Below are 19,473 nucleotides of genomic sequence, written 5' to 3'. Positions count from 1 at the left end.
GGAGGCCATGGAGAAGGACTTCGTCTCTCTGCTGTTTGCAGACGATGTGGTCCTGTCGGCCTCCTCGGATCGTGACCTCCAGCATTCACTGGGGCTGTTTGCAGCCGAGTGTGAAGCGGCGGAGATGAGAGTTAGCACCTCCAAATCTGAGGCCATGGTGCTCTGCCGGAAACCGGTGGATTGCTCCCTCCAGGTGGGGACGGAGTGCCGACCTCAAGCGAAGGAGTTCAAGTATCTAAAGGAGGAGGACAGAGAGACGTCCAGAATAAAGTGACATGACATTTTTAGCGTTTTGCTTTGTGTAGATTATTTTTATTTTTACCTAGCTTTGTTTTTTTAACACTCAATGGCTGAAGGAGAAGAAACAGATTTCTCAAGAAAGACATTTCAACGCTCAACGAACACGTTTGCAGGAGGACCTCTGACAGGAACGGAACTGAACCGATGTTCTGAACAACCGCGTCATTAAACTCTTCATTAACAAAGAAAGGAGGATGGACTTTGTCTTTAAGTGAACAGCATCTGTGGTAAGTCAACTGCTTTTGTGTTTTTACATCTGCAGCAGCGTTTCTACTGTGTTCATTTGTCTATGGTGTCGTTTTTATGATATGTTTAATATTGTTCCTCTGATGTGAATAATATTTGAATGGCTCGTGCTCTTCAGTGTGCGGTGGAATACTGTTTTAGCGCTGCAGCGTTGCTGGATTGATTTGTTGCTTTGTTGTCATATAAATATATGTGACTGGTTCTTGTGAGTTTGTTCTTGTCATTGTGTTAATTACATTGATTCTGACTATATGCATTGTTCGTTAATGACGAAGCATCCCGTCATCGTGGGGTTAGAGTCGGACATTTGATTCTCTGTTTGATGTTTTGTTTTGTTTTACAAAGCGAGAATGATGGTCTGGAGAAATGGGGATTGTGTGGCGACTGCTTTAGTCCTGTTTGAATCAGTAGAGAACAGCTCAACGCTGTGGGGAGAGTGTAGCGTGTTTGCTGCTATTGTTTTCCGCTAAGCTACCATAGCGTCGCGAGTAGAATGTTTTTCTTCCGGGGTCGGAGTGTCAGACAGCTGTTTGTTACGTCATGTGGGTTCCCAGTTTGAGCAAAGTCCACCGAAAACATTATATTTCCCACAATTTAAGCTTCTGCATTTTCCAAACGCACTAGTATTATTCAAACGCATTGTTCTGTTCGTAAGCCTCGTACCGAACGGTTTAATACCAATACGTGTATTGTTACACCCCTAGAAACAAATAATAACCGTAGCTGTGGCGTCATAATGAGATTATTAGGAGATGGAACTGTAGTCGGACAGCACTGAAGGCCCAGGTATAGAATGCACGGCCAGCCACTGCTACCAGTGCTACAGTCTAGTCGGCTCAGGCATTCTGCAGAAGCAGTTTCATCAGTTTATATATATTTATATTTTATATTCAGTTTTCCTCAAGGATAGAATTATCTTAATTCTACAGTTAATGTATTTTTATATTCTTCAACATATTTAAAATTGTGTCCCAGTGCATCTGCTCAGTAAAACATGGACGCCTCCACAGTGAAGGATCACTGAACGGGTCTTCCGGGTATTTGTTTTCTAAACCTGACCACAGACAGGACCGAGGATGTGAACCCTGATCTCTGCTCTTTGGTAGACCTGCTTTTACTCTAGAAATGAACTTGTGCGTTCTTGTTCTTGATGAACAAAACAATGAGGAGCAGAGACCAGAGAAGTGTTGCTCACTTCATTTGAGTTAAGGTGGAAAGTCAGTTCAGTAACAAAGACTTCACTCAGTGTGCTGCTTGAACATAGAATCATATTTTCAGTCAAATCCAAACAGGAAAGCAGCATTGAAGCTGTTCTTGAGGCTTGTTGTTGACCCGACACGTTACGTCTGTTAGAGTCATCACACTCTATTGGACCTGAAGTACATGAAGAACTGTGGTGAAACAGGAAGCTGATTCAAATGTTTTATTGAAGCAAAAGAAGCATTATCACCATGAAGAAACACAACATTACAAATAACAAGTCCTACATTTTACAATTACAGAACAAAGTTCTTCATTATCAAGAGAAACACTCCTCATTCTGCAGAATGAACTCTGATAGAGCTATACTATAATAACCATGTTATTGGATCATTATTACTGATTAACATGTAAGTAGCATTTTAACGCTGCAGCAGGTTGAGATTCTACAAAACAATGCGTCATATTTAATAAGCTCATCACACATTTTATATTAAATATCTTAGTGTGCAAAGAAACTACACTCTTAGAAATAAATGTGCTAACTAGAACCATGGAGGGTTCTTTGGCTCGTTTCCTGGAACCCTTTCAGAGGGTTCTAGCTAACGAAGCATAAAGAGTTTTACCCAGAACCATATGTGAAAGTTTCCACCCAAAGGTTCCACAGAGAACCCTCACATGGTGTCACGGTTTCACCCACAATCTTCTCTGGAGGTTCTATGCAGAACATTTCCACCTTCTAAGGGTGCAAACAAGAACCCACCTGCGTGTCTCCACCAGGAACCCTTTCGTATCCCAAGGGTTCCATCTAGAACTCACTATGGGTTCCTCATGAGGTTTATAAAGAACCGGGGCTGACGTGGTGCAGCACAACCCACATTTCTGACTTTTTTTAACACCTGTGCTTTCAAAGATCCTTGAAGAAGGAAAAGGTTCTTCAGAAGCAAATGGTTCTGGGTAGAACCTCAGCCCTTCAGGAAGAACCTGTTTGGAACCTTTATTTCTAAGAGTGTAGAACCTTTAGCTGACAGATCAATGAAGTGGAGTAACAGTCTAAAGTAGCATGACATGTAAATACGTTACTTCACAGCAAAGGGTCAGTACTTAGGTACTTTGGTACTTTCTACCATTGATCGAGAGGAGGAAGAGGAAGAAGAAGAGGAGGAAGAGGAGGAGGAAGAGGAGGAGGAGGAGGAGGAGGAGGAGGAGGATAAAGGAAGCCTCTGACCAGAGTGGATTCAAACAACATTAAAGCTCATCTTTTCCTGCACACGTCTCCTTCTTCTTTGTCTTCTTCTCTTCCTTGTGGAAGACTTTTCCATCCGACTGCTTCCTCCAGCTCAGCTTGATGTCGTCATTCAGCCCCTGGTCCTTCAGCCTCTGTTTGAGCTGAGATACAAAAACATTTACTTCCTGAATGTCGCTGACAGAGAAGAAGTCTTCACTAAACGCTGTTGTTCATTTACATCCTGCATCCTTTCTCACACTGTCCTCATGTGGAAGCTCTGCTTGAGAAGAACTCTGGTTCCCACTAGAACAGCTTTGTTGTTTGCATGTTCTTTGGACACGAGTCTACCTTCAATAGTGACGTATACACGTTTGCACTGCACATAGCACATTTACATTGTTCTTAGTAGTCCACTAAATCACATGTATCACCTGTTGTTCTGTTTTTAATGTTAGAAAGATGTACCTTCTTCAAGAGCTCCTCCATCACCACAGGGTCATTCAGAACCAGAGACGAGCTGTTTGTCTGCAACCTCACTTTGATCACTTGCTTTGAAACAACATCTAACAAACCAACAAACTTCATCAGTCACAACATTTCTGGTTGATAATAATCTGCATCCTTGAATTTTTAACACTTTGAATGATAAAATAGAAAGTATGGTAATTTTCCATCAGCTCAATCTTTAAATATAACTGGTGAAAGAAAACCTTAGCTTAGCTTAGCATGGTCTTAGCGTTAGCATTCTTGCATCAATGAGGCGATCACTCTCCATCATCTGCAGTTGATCTGCATACACAACACTGAGTGAATGATAGCTTACCACTGTAGCAAATGAACGCTCTCATGACGTTACAGTTCAGGTCCTCCCATTGTCCATTGGCACTAAAATCTGCTGCCACACAAGTCTCAGAGTAACTTTTAGGCACATTAGGTTTCCAGTTTGTAAATGAGGAGTCACTTCCGTCAGACCACTTCCATCCATCTCTGAAAAGGCCGATCCAGACTGATTCTCCTGAGGGTACCAGATTCTGGACCTTCTGGTTCTCTGTCATGTTTCTCACACTGGCCAGGTCTGTGTGGTGTTCTCTGCAGTAGCTCTGGGCCTCAGTCCACGTCATGGTGTTGTTAATGAGGACAAATGTCTCATTCAGTCCTGAAAATAGACCAGAGTGAAGTGCTGTGAAGAGGCACCATAACAGACAACTTAGATGCAGACCAGTTTTATTGTTGCTTAATGAATCTCAGCATGAAGGTGAAGTCAACACAGAGCTGTGTGAACATGAACATCCTCTATCAGACCTCCATCAGTCCACCGTGGACAGAACCAGATCCAGACCTTATTGCTGGGAGGGAAGGGGAGCATGGAAGAACCAGAACCAGGACTGATTGGGGCCGACTGTCAGACCCTGCTTCAGTAAAATGAGAGGTTTTCTAAAGGGACTCTGGTGCTCTGAAACACGACCACTTATGTCCACAGGGACCAACAGAATCAACACAACATGACTGTTTCTCGTAGTAGCTTCAATATTCTCACCTTTGACATCGAAGCAGACTGGCCTCAAGCCTTGATTACAAGGGAAGTCGGACCAGTACCCATCTCTCATCGATGTACAGTTTTCTTTACTGTAGACATTGTTCGGTTGTCTAGGCCCCCATCGTCTGAACTCCGTCTCTCCGGGTTTGTAGAAACTTGTGTTTGACAGTGACCACCTCCAGTTGTCCACGTCATCGTTCAGTCCTATCCAGGCTCGCTGAAAGCAATATTTCATTGTGATATAAAGAAATAGACTTTTAGATATTTTTGCTTACCATTGTTTTCAAGTCTGTCTTAAAACAATATTCAGATGCTGATATGAACATTGAAACAGGTTTTACTTTCTGTAATCACTCCTGCTGTTCATAATGGACTAAGCGTCTCGTAACGTGATGGCTGAGCTGGCGGCTAGCAGCTAATGGTGCTAACAGCTAACAGTGCTAACAGCTAACGGTGCTAACATTTCAAACAATGACAACATTACTCCTCTATATCTTTACATGGATGATATTTGTTTGATGAGATATTAATGCTGTAAATATCAAGTAGAGATTATCAGTATGTTGCATTAAATCATGTTTTGTTTGTAAAATATTAATCTGTAACTCTGTCACATAAATGTCCCTCTGAAATGTATTAATAAATAGCATTGAATTTAAATACTCAAGTAAAGTACAAGTCCAGACTTCAGTACAGTTCATCTGCAGACTTTTCACCTCTGTGTGAATGTAAAACCTTCAGACCTCCTGTCACTGATATAATATTACTCACAGAACTGCTGTCGACCATTTGGCTTGAATCCACCATTGTGTTCAGGGTGTTCACGTCCTCCATGTCCCGTATGGAGGCCAGGTCGCTGTATTTCTCTCTGCAGTGACGCTGTGCTTCAGTCATGTTCTTCGGCTCATAAACAAAATGGTAGCGACGTTCAGCATGTGATGAGACGGCACACAGCCCTGGATTGACAAACAGCATATTGATTACATTTAATATTAATAACTTAATTTATCATAAATGGTTTATACATATATAAATAAATGTACTCTCTCTGTCTCTCTCTCTCTCTCTCTCTCTCTCTCTCTCTCTCTCAGACTGGAGCATCAGGCTCATCTTCCCATGACACACAGATTCAGCCTCATAAGTGAACTCACACGTCACACAAACGTTACTTATTAATATTTATTATACTTGTTATACTTCTGTCCCTCACAGTTGAGAAGCAGAACATTTATTATCTCTCCAGTTTGTTGCTCACAAAAGAGAAGCAGCACTAATGAGTTATATTCATCCGTGTTCAGCGTGTCGCAGGCCTTTGGCTGAAGAAAGAAAAAAGATCCTGTGCTTTTATTTTGAAGGGGATTATTTATGCAGCGGAGTGCCATCTATTCACACTCCTTCAACAAGATTTGGCGTTAATGCTTGTAATACTAATATCAGCAGAGGATGAACTGAAAACTATACCTCTGTCAAATGACACTATAAGTAGACGAATTGATGACATGTCAGATGACATCAAACAACAGACCACAGCTCGAATTTAGGCAAGTGGTCATTTTGTATTATGGACGAATCTACAGACATCACAAACAAAGCACTTTTACTCGTTTCCGTGAATCATGTGGGACGGGGACTGACGGGAACAATTGATCTGCACAAGAGAGCTCCTACACTACGACTGCAGAGGACATGTTCAGCTCAGGCTCAAGCTGCTCCATCTTTACATGAAATAACTTTGAGAAGTTGAACATGTGGGTCACGGCTTGTCATTAAGGGGTGATGGTGGGTCCCGCAGCCAGACCAGCTGAGAACCACTGATTTAAAGGAAGTTGATTTAAATGAACTCATTCAATCCGATGAATCACTTTATTCTGGTGGATTTTGAGGATTTCTTCTTTTAGGGTTTATTACATCACAAAAAATATGTCAACAGACATTTAACGCTTCCATCAAAAACCTCAATAGAAGCTTCAAATGTAGAAAACAACAACATTCGGTCCATCCCTAATGACAGTAAACAACTTATATAACACACTAATGAATAAATAACTCAAACTTAATAACTTTACTCACTCATGTAAATGATCATTTTACATTAAAGTAAAAAAAGATGAAGAAAGAAGGAGAAGAAGAATGTCACAGAGAGAAATTATTAAACAATATTATAATGTTAAAGATGGGAAAATAATAACAAGATATGAAAGTCTTGCCTGACACGACGACGATGCTCAGAAGAAGTTTGTCCATCCTCGTCTCTTCTCTGGTCCTCTCTGTCAGTCGCTGACTGTAGATGTGCAGCTCATGCAAACTGATGGAGCCATTATTTGCATAATAATAATGATGTAATAATATCTGACTGTCCTCTGATGTTTGGTTTTAAAACACGATGATGATAAATAACTGACCAGCAAGAACAAACAAGATGAATGATTATTACTCAGATAAATAATAATAATAATAATAATAATAGTAACAATAATAATTGTAGCGTTATTGCTTGTAGCAGTTTTGATAAATAACATTTATATGACAACAAAGCAACAAATCAATCCAGCAACGCTGCAGCGCTAAAACAGTATTCCACCGCACACTGAAGAGCACGAGCCATTCAAATATTATTCACATCAGAGGAACAATATTAAACGTATCATAAAAACGACGCCATAGACAAATGAACACAGTAGAAACGCTGTAAAACAAAAGCAGTTCACTTACCAAAGCTGCTGTTCACTTAAAGACAAAGTCCATCCTCCTTTCTTTGATTACAAAGAGTTTCAAAAAAATGTATGCAAACATAAAATTGACTTATTTTATCTATGTATTAAATACATTGTAATGATCGCCGGAGGCTGCCTGTGTGTACAGCAATTGTGAATGGGGAACCTGTGGCTTATTTTCCTTCACCTCTATGAAGTGCTGTACTTATGAATGTTATTATTTGCCTGTAATTATTACACAGGATAGGATTAGGGTGTTATTGTTATTGTCATTATTTTATGTTTACCTGGCTCCTCCGCGAATCGCCACCTTAACGCGATGGAGGAGTTTGAGTGGCTCAGTGATCCTGGGAGCTATGTTGTCCGGGGCAGTAGCCCCTGGTAGGGCCTCCCAAGGCCAACAGGTCTCAGGGGAGAGCCCAGACTAAGAGCGGTTCAATATAACCCTGATGATAAGCAGCCCACGGTCTTCAGCCACCTCGCCCAGACCAGGGAAACCAGGGCACCCTCCTGGAGCCAGACCCAGGAGGGGAGCTCGTCGGCGAGCGTCTGGTGGCCGGGCGGCAGGTCGGCTCGGTCCGAGCCGATCGCCGGCAGCATAGACTAGCTCTAGGGATGTGGAACGTCACCTCGCTAGCGGGGAAAGAGCCGGAGCTGCTGCAGGAGGTGGAGCGATACCAGCTAGATATAGTTGGACTCACCTCCACACACAGTACTGGCTCTGGAACCAAGCTCCTGGAGAAGGGTTGGACTTTGTCCTTTTCTGGAGTTGCCCAAGGTGAGAGGCGCCGGGCGGGAGTGGGGATACTCACGAGCCCCCGGCTGAGCGCCGCTGTGTTGGAGTTCTCCCCAGAGAACGAGAGGGTCGCCTCCATGCGCCTACGGGTTGCGGGGAGCAAGGCTCTGACTGTGGTTTGTGCTTATGCACCAAACAGCAGTTCGGAGTATCCGGCCTTCTTGGAGTCGGTGGGAGGGATCCTGGAAAGGGCGCCGCCTGCCGACTCCATAGTTCTCCTGGGGGACTTCAACGCTCACGTGGGCAATGACGGAGAAACCTGGCGGGGGGTGATTGGGAGGAACGGCTTGCCCGATCTGAACCCGAGTGGTGTCTCGTTATTGGACTTCTGTGCTAGCCATGGTTTGGCTAGACACAATCGAAGTGACATCTCAGTGTTAACCAGCCGGTTGGAATCCATGTATCTTGAGCCAACTGAGGAGGAACATCAACAGCCTGATGATTATGAGGATGTGGAGGCAGTAGCCTTTAGAGAACAGCTTCAGGACCTCCAGTTAAGGGTTGACACCTTAGAAAATCGGCTGAAAGAAGCAGTTGATAGCACACTCAATCGTGAAGAGGGGCTCAGAGCTGCAGTTGGGGCAATGGGTGAGGAGGCTAAAGGCTATATAGACGATAGGCTGCAGGGCCTCGATCAGGCTATAGTGGCTTGTTTGGAGTGAAGGGATATACGGTGGGGACAAGAGCTAAAAGAAGCCCTCAACAAAAATCGCTTATCTTGGAGGCCAGCCAGTTTTTCCACTCCTGCAGTGCCAATGCACATACGGTCGACGTATGGCTGAGGAGGATGCTGCTTTCACATCCCCACCTGCAGCCACAGCCAAACTCCCGATTAGGATGGAGTTTCCCCAGTTTGGTGAATCAAGGAGTTCTATGGATGTGTCTGAGGAGGTCTGTCATTAGGACAGAGAAGACCTTTCAGCGTGTTGTGGTACCTTCAACCATGTTATGCAGTCAGATGTAGTGTCTGTCTACCACCAATTCAGCACGTGCCCTTTAATTGTAATATTTGTACTTTTCCCTTTTTAGGTTTATATAATTAGGTGAATTGTTAGAGAGTGGTGGCCAGTATGGGGACGTGAAGGATTAAATAGTTAATTTACTGTTTAACCTGGAGGGCAAGATTTATTTTTGAGTTTTGAGTTTTTTCTATGACACCAAACCAGCTCAGGTGATGTTTGAGTTTGAAAATGATCCCAGGTATAGTTAGTTGTGTTGTGGCCTTATGAATAATTAAATTTGACCTTTGTGATGCCGTGTTCACACCAAACATGGCGCAAATTATTATTATTATACAAAGAAGGAGGACAGAGAGACGTCCAGAATAAAGTGACTGTTTCATTCATTCATTCATTCAGCCCGTAAGACCGTAAGATAAGAACAAAGGTTCACTTCTATATAAATATATAGATTATATCATAATAAAGGTAAATAAAAGCAGACTGAAATCATTTTGATCTACAAATAAACATCCGACAGATATTTGACGATCTGACCACAGACACCGACTCAACGCTCAGCAGAGATACGATCAACTTGAATCTATCCACAGACCACAGTGAGCACACCAACCTCCTCAGAGGACGTTGAAGGTGACGAAGACATTTGTGTTCATGACTCAGAATTTGACTGTAAGGAAACCAGCAGGTTAATCCCCCCCCCCCCCTCTCTCTCTCTCTCTCTCTCTCTCTCTCTCTCTCTGTGTCTCTCTCTGTCTCTCTCTCTCTCTCTCTCTAGGATAATAATGATAAATTCTACGGTTCAGAGTGACTCTAAAACTGACTAAAAGTTGAGTAGTTAGGATTTGTTTCTGCGTCCTCTCTCAGAAGGTTAAATGTCTTTAAAATGTAATTTGTTTTTTCCTCCTCCTCCTCCTCCTCCTCCTCCTCCTTCTTGCAGGAAAACCAGATTTGAATATGGATTTGTGTGTTTTCCATCACAGACTGAGACTCAATCAGCTCAGTTTTATTGTTCCTGACTAACAGAAACTCCAGTGTGACATTTAACGGTTAATAACTGTAAATAAGTGACAGCTTCCGTCTCAGTTACGCCCTTTTTTCTCTTTATACATTTACACATCTGAGCCGAATCGCATCCAGAGATCAACGGTACAAAAAGATTTAAAGAAAGAACAGGTGGAGGTTAAACTGCTAAACTTTGTGGTGTTGAATCAAACATAAAGTCTGCTCATTGATTCACAGCAGCGCCTAAAAGAAGTTCTGATTAAACCACAGATTCAGATTTTCTGTTGAAACTTGAATCAGCCAAGAAAGGCCAACAACGTTTCCTGTGAAATGCATTGTGGGACAGCAGAAGTCAGTCAACTTACAAACTAAAGAATCTAAAGCTGAAACGATTAGTCGAAAAACAAAATGCAAAAAACTCTGAAAAATAAAACATATCAGCAGGTTGTGTTCAATTACATATTTGTGGGATTTTGATAGTTGGAAAGAAAAAACAAGCGAATATAAAGATTTTAGAGGCTTTTAAAAAAAACTATTTTCTGACTAAATGATTAACAGATTAATAATGATAATAAACGTTTTCTTTCACAACGTGTCCTTCTCTGATTCATGACAAAAAACATGATGATACTAGTTTTTCCCACAGGTAATAACGCTACACCGTGAACTGTAAATCTGAGTTGAGATCAGCAGGAGGAGAGCTAGTTAGCTGTTAGCTGTTAGCTGCTAGCTGCTAACCAATGCAAACACAAAGTCGCCTCTAGAAGTCTAAATAAACACGTTTCTGTTACATTTCGGATTTTTTACTCATATTCATTTATTACATTTTCATTCTACTGTTTAATCTATTTCATCAGATTTTTTTCTTGTAAAGCAGCTTAAAGTGCTTTGTAGTTAAACAAATAAACATCCGACAGATATTTGACGATCTGACCACAGACACCGACTCAACGCTCAGCAGAGATACGATCAACTTGAATCTATCCACAGACCACAGTGAGCACACCAACCTCCTCAGAGGACGTTGAAGGTGACGAAGACATTTGTGTTCATGACTCAGAATTTGACTGTAAGGAAACCAGCAGGTTAATCCCCCCCCCCCCCTCTCTCTCTCTCTCTCTGTCTCTCTCTCTCTCTCTCTCTCTCCCTCTCTCTCTCTCTCTCTCTCTCTCTCTCTCTCTCTCTCTCTATGTTGAAATGAGCCTTTAATTCATGACTTTCTGGGCTTAAAGAACAGATAAAAGACGCCAGAAAAGTGGAGAAAAAAAGTTTGTGTACATATTTAAGTTTTTAATGAAGTAGTTGTAGTAGATTGAAGTACATTGTACATAAGTACAACGTATCCACTGACACTGACTGATATACAAGTGAGCCTTTAATGAGGATTAAACAGCTGGTTTAATAAATACTGAGTCTAACCCTGCATCACTTCCTGACTGTCTCCTCTGTGACTTTATGTGAACTATCGGAACATTTGAACAGCTACAGCTCGTGCACGAGGACTCACCCCAGGGTGCTGATGAAGCCGTTCACGGATCCCTCCGCGTACAGGGACACGATATCCCCGATGTGGAGGAAACTGGAGGCAGAGTCCGACATCCTGCAGCCGGTCACCGACGGTCCAGGTAGAGACGGAGACAGACCTCCTGTCTCACCCCTTTACCTCACCCCTTTATGCGAGGAAACGTTCAGAGACACAAACCAGAAGTTTGCAGCTGGAGGACTAGAAGCTGTTCTGGATCCGGGTTCAGTCAGTCCGCATCCTGCTCACTGCCGGGTTCTGCACCACGAGACTAAAAAAGACTCTGAAGAAGTTCGCAGAATAAAAAGTGGAGCTCCGGAGGAAAAGAACCAGGTCCAGCACGAGACCCGCCGTACACACACACACACACACACACACACACACACACACACACACACACACACACACACCTAACAAAGATACAAGTACATGTACAAGTCCAATCAGATTTCACCTCTGTGTCTCTAGGTAGAAGAGAGGCCTGTTGTGGAATATTTCTATGTAGATGCGGGATAAGAGTTGATTAAATAAACAGAGTCTGATGAATGCTCAAAGTAGTAAGAGTCCATTTAATGCTTGCAAGCAGGAGAGCGAACACACAGACGCGTATCTCAGTGAACTGTGCAAAACACTGTCAACGAAGTACAAGGCACATCATATTTTATGCATACAAGGATCACGCCTTTAGTTACCTCATAGGAAAGGAAAAGGGAGTATAGGTTCTTGGATAAAGGTTGATTTGTTCTGCTCATTGTTTTGCGTCTTCCAGGTGCGTTCAACTGGGAGTCAGTCTCATACAGAGGTCAGAAACAATGTTTCTTCTCGTGTGTTGCATATGAACAACCTTGGAAGATAGGACATTGGTTTCATGAACTAATTAAATACCTCTGTAGGACTGCAGTGATCTTTCCCTGTGTCTCTGTACTTTCCCATCAGTAGAACAACATCTTTCAAAACATCCCAAGATACTAAAATATATTTTACCATTATTATACTTAATACATATTTTACCATTACAGGCCCCAGGCCTGCAGACTCACCAGTAAATCCATGTGCAGTTTAAGTGAATGGGGACGATATTGTTGATTGTCATAGTGTTCAACCAATCAGATCTTTAGTTTGACATGTTGACAGGACCGAGGATGTGAACCCTGATCTCTGCTCTTTGGTAGACCTGCTTTTACTCTAGAAATGAACTTGTGCGTTCTTGTTCTTGATGAACAAAACAATGAGGAGCAGAGACCAGAGAAGTGTTGCTCACTTCATTTGAGTTAAGGTGGAAAGTCAGTTCAGTAACAAAGACTTCACTCAGTGTGCTGCTTGAACATAGAATCATATTTTCAGTCAAATCCAAACAGGAAAGCAGCATTGAAGCTGTTCTTGAGGCTTGTTGTTGACCCGACACGTTACGTCTGTTAGAGTCATCACACTCTATTGGACCTGAAGTACATGAAGAACTGTGGTGAAACAGGAAGCTGATTCAAATGTTTTATTGAAGCAAAAGAAGCATTATCACCATGAAGAAACACAACATTACAAATAACAAGTCCTACATTTTACAATTACAGAACAAAGTTCTTCATTATCAAGAGAAACACTCCTCATTCTGCAGAATGAACTCTGATAGAGCTATACTATAATAACCATGTTATTGGATCATTATTACTGATTAACATGTAAGTAGCATTTTAACGCTGCAGCAGGTTGAGATTCTACAAAACAATGCGTCATATTTAATAAGCTCATCACACATTTTATATTAAATATCTTAGTGTGCAAAGAAACTACACTCTTAGAAATAAATGTGCTAACTAGAACCATGGAGGGTTCTTTGGCTCGTTTCCTGGAACCCTTTCAGAGGGTTCTAGCTAACGAAGCATAAAGAGTTTTACCCAGAACCATATGTGAAAGTTTCCACCCAAAGGTTCCACAGAGAACCCTCACATGGTGTCACGGTTTCACCCACAATCTTCTCTGGAGGTTCTATGCAGAACATTTCCACCTTCTAAGGGTGCAAACAAGAACCCACCTGCGTGTCTCCACCAGGAACCCTTTCGTATCCCAAGGGTTCCATCTAGAACTCACTATGGGTTCCTCATGAGGTTTATAAAGAACCGGGGCTGACGTGGTGCAGCACAACCCACATTTCTGACTTTTTTTAACACCTGTGCTTTCAAAGATCCTTGAAGAAGGAAAAGGTTCTTCAGAAGCAAATGGTTCTGGGTAGAACCTCAGCCCTTCAGGAAGAACCTGTTTGGAACCTTTATTTCTAAGAGTGTAGAACCTTTAGCTGACAGATCAATGTAGTGGAGTAACAGTCTAAAGTAGCATGACATGTAAATACGTTACTTCACAGCAAAGGGTCAGTACTTAGGTACTTTGGTACTTTCTACCATTGATCGAGAGGAGGAAGAGGAAGAAGAAGAGGAGGAAGAGGAGGAGGAAGAGGAGGAGGAGGAGGAGGAGGAGGAGGAGGAGGAGGAGGAGGAGGATAAAGGAAGCCTCTGACCAGAGTGGATTCAAACAACATTAAAGCTCATCTTTTCCTGCACACGTCTCCTTCTTCTTTGTCTTCTTCTCTTCCTTGTGGAAGACTTTTCCATCCGACTGCTTCCTCCAGCTCAGCTTGATGTCGTCATTCAGCCCCTGGTCCTTCAGCCTCTGTTTGAGCTGAGATACAAAAACATTTACTTCCTGAATGTCGCTGACAGAGAAGAAGTCTTCACTAAACGCTGTTGTTCATTTACATCCTGCATCCTTTCTCACACTGTCCTCATGTGGAAGCTCTGCTTGAGAAGAACTCTGGTTCCCACTAGAACAGCTTTGTTGTTTGCATGTTCTTTGGACACGAGTCTACCTTCAATAGTGACGTATACACGTTTGCACTGCACATAGCACATTTACATTGTTCTTAGTAGTCCACTAAATCACATGTATCACCTGTTGTTCTGTTTTTAATGTTAGAAAGATGTACCTTCTTCAAGAGCTCCTCCATCACCACAGGGTCATTCAGAACCAGAGACGAGCTGCTTGTCTGCAACCTCACTTTGATCACTTGCTTTGAAACAACATCTAAAAAACCAACAACCTTCATCAGTCACAACATTTCTGGTTGATAATAATCTGCATCCTTGAATTTTTAACACTTTGAATGATAAAATAGAAAGTATGGTAATTTTCCATCAGCTCAATCTTTAAATATGGCTGGTGGAAGAAAACCTTAGCTTAGCTTAGCATGGTCTTAGCGTTAGCATTCTTGCATCAATGAGGCGATCACTCTCCATCATCTGCAGTTGATCTGCATACACAACACTGAGTGAATGATAGCTTACCACTGTAGCAAATGAACGCTCTCATGACGTTACAGTTCAGGTCCTCCCATTGTCCATTGGCACTAAAATCTGCTGCCACACAACTGTCAGGGTAACTTTTAGGCACATTAGGTTTCCAGTTTGTAAATGAGGAGTCACTTCCGTCAGACCACTTCCATCCATCTCTGAAAAGGCCGATCCAGACATATTCTTTTGAGGGTACCAGATTCTGGACCTTCTGGTGTTCTTCCATGTTTCTCACACTGGCCAGGTCTGTGTGGTGTTCTCTGCAGTAGCTCTGGGCCTCAGTCCACGTCATGCCGTTGTTAATGAGGACAAATGTCTCATTCAGTCCTGAAAATAGACCAGAGTGAAGTGCTGTGAAGAGGCACCATAACAGACAACTTAGATGCAGACCAGTTTTATTGTTGCTTAATGAATCTCAGCATGAAGGTGAAGTCAACACAGAGCTGTGTGAACATGAACATTCAGGCGTCCATTGAGTCACACATTCATAAAGACACATCAGAGCTATTTTCCCTCCAACAGACATTATACAAACCGACTTAATGAGCCTGCTCCCACAGTGACATGAAGGCAGGACTCACATTAGTCTGCTTTAAATGACATTCATGTAGCCCAAGACTAGTTCAGGTTACCATGAGGAACCTTTAACTGGCTATGAAACAGTGTAGTCCTGATCCTCTATCAGACCTCCATCAGTGCACCGTGGACAGACCCAGATCCAGGCCGTATTGCTGGGAGGGAAGGGGGGCACGGGAGAACCAGAACCAGGACTGATCGGGGCCGACTGTCAGACCCTGCTTCAGTAAAATGAGAGGTTTTCTAAAGGGACTCTGGTGCTCTGAAACACGACCACTTATGTCCACAGGGACCAACAGAATCAACACAACATGACTGTTTCTCATAGTAGCTTCAATATTCTCACCTTTGACATCGAAGCAGACTGGCTTGAAGTGATAATTACAAAGGAAGTCGTCCCAGTTCCCATTTGTATACATCAATGTACAGTATTCGTTATTGTATGTTTTGTCCGGTCTTCCAGGCCCCCATCGTCTGAACTCCGTCTCTCCGGGTTTGTAGAAACTTGTGTTTGACAGTGACCACCTCCAGTTGTCCACGTCATCGTTCAGTCCTATCCAGGCTCGCTGAAAGCAATATTTCATTGTGATACAAAGAAATAGACTTTTAGATATTTTAGCTTACCATTGTTTTCAAGTCTGTCTTAAAACAATATTCAGATGCTGATATGAACATTGAAACAGGTTTTACTTTCTGTAATCACTCCTGCTGTTCATAATGGACTAAGCGTCTCGTAACGTGATGGCTGAGCTGGCGGCTAGCAGCTAATGGTGCTAACAGCTAACGGTGCTAACAGCTAACGGTGCTAACATTTCAAACAATGACAACATTACTCCTCTATATCTTTACATGGATGATATTTGTTTGATGAGATATTAATTCTGTAAATATCAAGTAGAGATTATCAGTATGTTGCATTAAATCATGTTTTGTTTGTAAAATATTAATCTGTAACTCTGTCACATAAATGTCCCTCTGAAATGTATTAATAAATAGCATTGAATTTAAATACTCAAGTAAAGTACAAGTCCAGACTTCAGTACAGTTCATCTGCAGACTTTTCACCTCTGTGTGAATGTAAAACCTTCAGACCTCCTGTCACTGATATAATATTACTCACAGAACTGCTGTCGACCATTTGGCTTGAATCCACCATTGTGTTCAGGGTGTTCACGTCCTCCATGTCCCGTATGGAGGCCAGGTCGCTGTATTTCTCTCTGCAGTGACGCTGTGCTTCAGTCATGTTCTTCGGCTCATAAACAAAATGGTAGCGACGTTCAGCATGTGATGAGACGGCACACAGCCCTGGATTGACAAACAGCATATTGATTACATTTAATATTAATAACTTAATTTATCATAAATGGTTTATACATATATAAATAAATGTACTCTCTCTCTCTGTCTCTCTCTCTCTCTCTCTCTCTCTCTCTCTCTCTCTCTCTCTCTCTCTCAGACTGGAGCATCAGGCTCATCTTCCCATGACACACAGATTCAGCCTCATAAGTGAACTCACACGTCACACAAACGTTACTTATTCATATTTATTATACTTGTTATACTTCTGTCCCTCACAGTTGAGAAGCAGAACATTTATTATCTCTCCAGTTTGTTGCTCACAAAAGAGAAGCAGCACTAATGAGTTATATTCATCCGTGTTCAGCGTGTCGCAGGCCTTTGGCTGAAGAAAGAAAAAAGATCCTGTGCTTTTATTTTGAAGGGGATTATTTATGCAGCGGAGTGCCATCTATTCACACTCCTTCAACAATATTTGCCGTTAATGCTTGTAATACTAATATCAGCAGAGGATGAACTGAAAACTATACCTCTGTCAAATGACACTATAAGTAGACGAATTGATGACATGTCAGATGACATCAAACAACAGACCACAGCTCGAATTTAGGCAAGTGGTCATTTTGTATTATGGACGAATCTACAGACATCACAAACAAAGCACTTTTACTCGTTTCCGTGAATCATGTGGGACGGGGACTGACGGGAACAATTGATCTGCACAAGAGAGCTCCTACACTACGACTGCAGAGGACATGTTCAGCTCAGGCTCAAGCTGCTCCATCTTTACATGAAATAACTTTGAGAAGTTGAACATGTGGGTCACGGCTTGTCATTAAGGGGTGATGGTGGGTCCCGCAGCCAGACCAGCTGAGAACCACTGATTTAAAGGAAGTTGATTTAAATGAACTCATTCAATCCGATGAATCACTTTATTCTGGTGGATTTTGAGGATTTCTTCTTTTAGGGTTTATTACATCACAAAAAATATGTCAACAGACATTTAACGCTTCCATCAAAAACCTCAATAGAAGCTTCAAATGTAGAAAACAACAACATTCGGTCCATCCCTACTGACAGTAAACAACTTATATAACACACTAATGAATAAATAACTCAAACTTAATAACTTTACTCACTCATGTAAATGATCATTTTACATTAAAGTAAAAAAAGATGAAGAAAGAAGGAGAAGAAGAATGTCACAGGGAGAAATTATTAAACAATATTATAATGTTAAAGATGGGAAAATAATAACAAGATATGAAAGTCTTGCCTGACACGACGACGATGCTCAGAAGAAGTTTGTCCATCCTCGTCTCTTCTCTGGTCCTCTCTGTCAGTCGCTGACTGTAGATGTGCAGCTCATGCAAACTGATGGAGCCATTATTTGCATAATAATAATGATGTAATAATATCTGACTGTCCTCTGATGTTTGGTTTTAAAACACGATGATGATAAATAACTGACCAGCAAGAACAAACAAGATGAATGATTATTACTCAGATAAATAATAATAATAATAATAATAATAATAGTAACAATAATAATTGTAGCGTTATTGCTTGTAGCAGTTTTGATAAATAACATTTATATGACAACAAAGCAACAAATCAATCCAGCAACGCTGCAGCGCTAAAACAGTATTCCACCGCACACTGAAGAGCACGAGCCATTCAAATATTATTCACATCAGAGGAACAATATTAAACGTATCATAAAAACGACGCCATAGACAAATGAACACAGTAGAAACGCTGCTGCAGATGTAAAAACACAAAAGCAGTTCACTTACCAAAGCTGCTGTTCATTTAAAGACAAAGTCCATCCTCCTTTCTTTGATTACAAAGAGTTTCAAAAAAACGTATGCAAACATAAAATTGACTTATTTTATCTATGTATTAAATACATTGTAATGATCGCCGGAGGCTGCCTGTGTGTACAGCAATTGTGAATGGGGAACCTGTGGCTTATTTTCCTTCACCTCTATGAAGTGCTGTACTTATGAATGTTATTATTTGCCTGTAATTATTACACAGGATAGGATTAGGGTGTTATTGTTATTGTCATTATTTTATGTTTAACTGGCTCCTCCGCGAATCGCCACCTTAACGCGATGGAGGAGTTTGAGTGGCTCAGTGATCCTGGGAGCTATGTTGTCCGGGGCAGTAGCCCCTGGTAGGGTCTCCCAAGGCCAACAGGTCTCAGGGGAGAGCCCAGACTAAGAGCGGTTCAATATAACCCTGATGATAAGCAGCCCACGGTCTTCAGCCACCTCGCCCAGACCAGGGAAACCAGGGCACCCTCCTGGAGCCAGACCCAGGAGGGGAGCTCGTCGGCGAGCGTCTGGTGGCCGGGCGGCAGGTCGGCTCGGTCCGAGCCGATCGCCGGCAGCATAGACTAGCTCTAGGGATGTGGAACGTCACCTCGCTAGCGGGGAAAGAGCCGGAGCTGGTGCAGGAGGTGGAGCGATACCAGCTAGATATAGTTGGACTCACCTCCACACACAGTACTGGCTCTGGAACCAAGCTCCTGGAGAAGGGTTGGACTTTGTCCTTTTCTGGAGTTGCCCAAGGTGAGAGGCGCCGGGCGGGAGTGGGGATACTCACGAGTCCCCGGCTGAGAGCCGCTGTGTTGGAGTTCTCCCCAGAGAACGAGAGGGTCGCCTCCATGCGCCTACGGGTTGCGGGGAGCAAGGCTCTGACTGTGGTTTGTGCTTATGCACCAAACAGCAGTTCGGAGTATCCGGCCTTCT

The 19,473-nt window shown here is 42.4% G+C and overlaps 1 protein-coding gene and 2 long non-coding RNA genes across 3 annotated transcripts; all 3 read right to left on the bottom strand.

Annotated features, from left to right (window-relative positions):
- Nucleotides 1-1,955: 1,955 nt before the first annotated feature.
- On the bottom strand, nt 1,956-18,057 carry LOC306711056 (putative C-type lectin domain family 20 member A). The gene is made up of 6 exons (XM_079179831.1): nt 17,994-18,057; nt 16,542-16,726; nt 15,768-15,987; nt 3,798-4,130; nt 3,440-3,537; nt 1,956-3,135 (listed from the first exon to the last, which is right to left on the bottom strand). The coding sequence occupies exons 1-6, from the start codon at nt 18,028-18,030 to the stop codon at nt 2,995-2,997; spliced, it is 1,014 nt and encodes a 337-aa protein (XP_079035957.1). The 5' UTR covers nt 18,031-18,057; the 3' UTR covers nt 1,956-2,994.
- Nucleotides 4,628-6,788, bottom strand: LOC306711090. Its single transcript, XR_013767511.1, has 3 exons — nt 6,719-6,788; nt 5,283-5,467; nt 4,628-4,728 (listed from the first exon to the last, which is right to left on the bottom strand). It is a non-coding gene; the product is annotated as an uncharacterized lncRNA (long non-coding RNA).
- LOC306711082 lies at nt 12,983-14,907 on the bottom strand. The gene is made up of 3 exons (XR_013767510.1): nt 14,840-14,907; nt 14,482-14,579; nt 12,983-14,177 (listed from the first exon to the last, which is right to left on the bottom strand). It is a non-coding gene; the product is annotated as an uncharacterized lncRNA (long non-coding RNA).
- Nucleotides 18,058-19,473: the final 1,416 nt, after the last annotated feature.

This window comes from Pholis gunnellus, assembly GCF_910591455.1.
Source record: "Pholis gunnellus genome assembly, chromosome: 2".
Classification (NCBI taxonomy): domain Eukaryota; kingdom Metazoa; phylum Chordata; class Actinopteri; order Perciformes; family Pholidae; genus Pholis; species Pholis gunnellus.
Note: the sequence above shows the minus strand (reverse complement) of the source record. Positions and strands in the feature narration are given on the sequence as shown.

Bases quoted from the DNA above. Each gene is read 5' to 3' on its own strand.
- LOC306711056 (XM_079179831.1), bottom strand. From the start codon at position 18,030: ATGGACAAACTTCTTCTGAGCATCGTCGTCGTGTCAG. The intron at 15,988-16,541 runs GTGAGTAATATT...TATTGCTTTCAG, and splicing joins AAATGGTCGACAGCAGTTCT to CGAGCCTGGATAGGACTGAA. The intron at 4,131-15,767 runs GTGAGAATATTG...GTCTATTTTCAG, and splicing joins AGTCTGCTTCGATGTCAAAG to GACTGAATGAGACATTTGTC.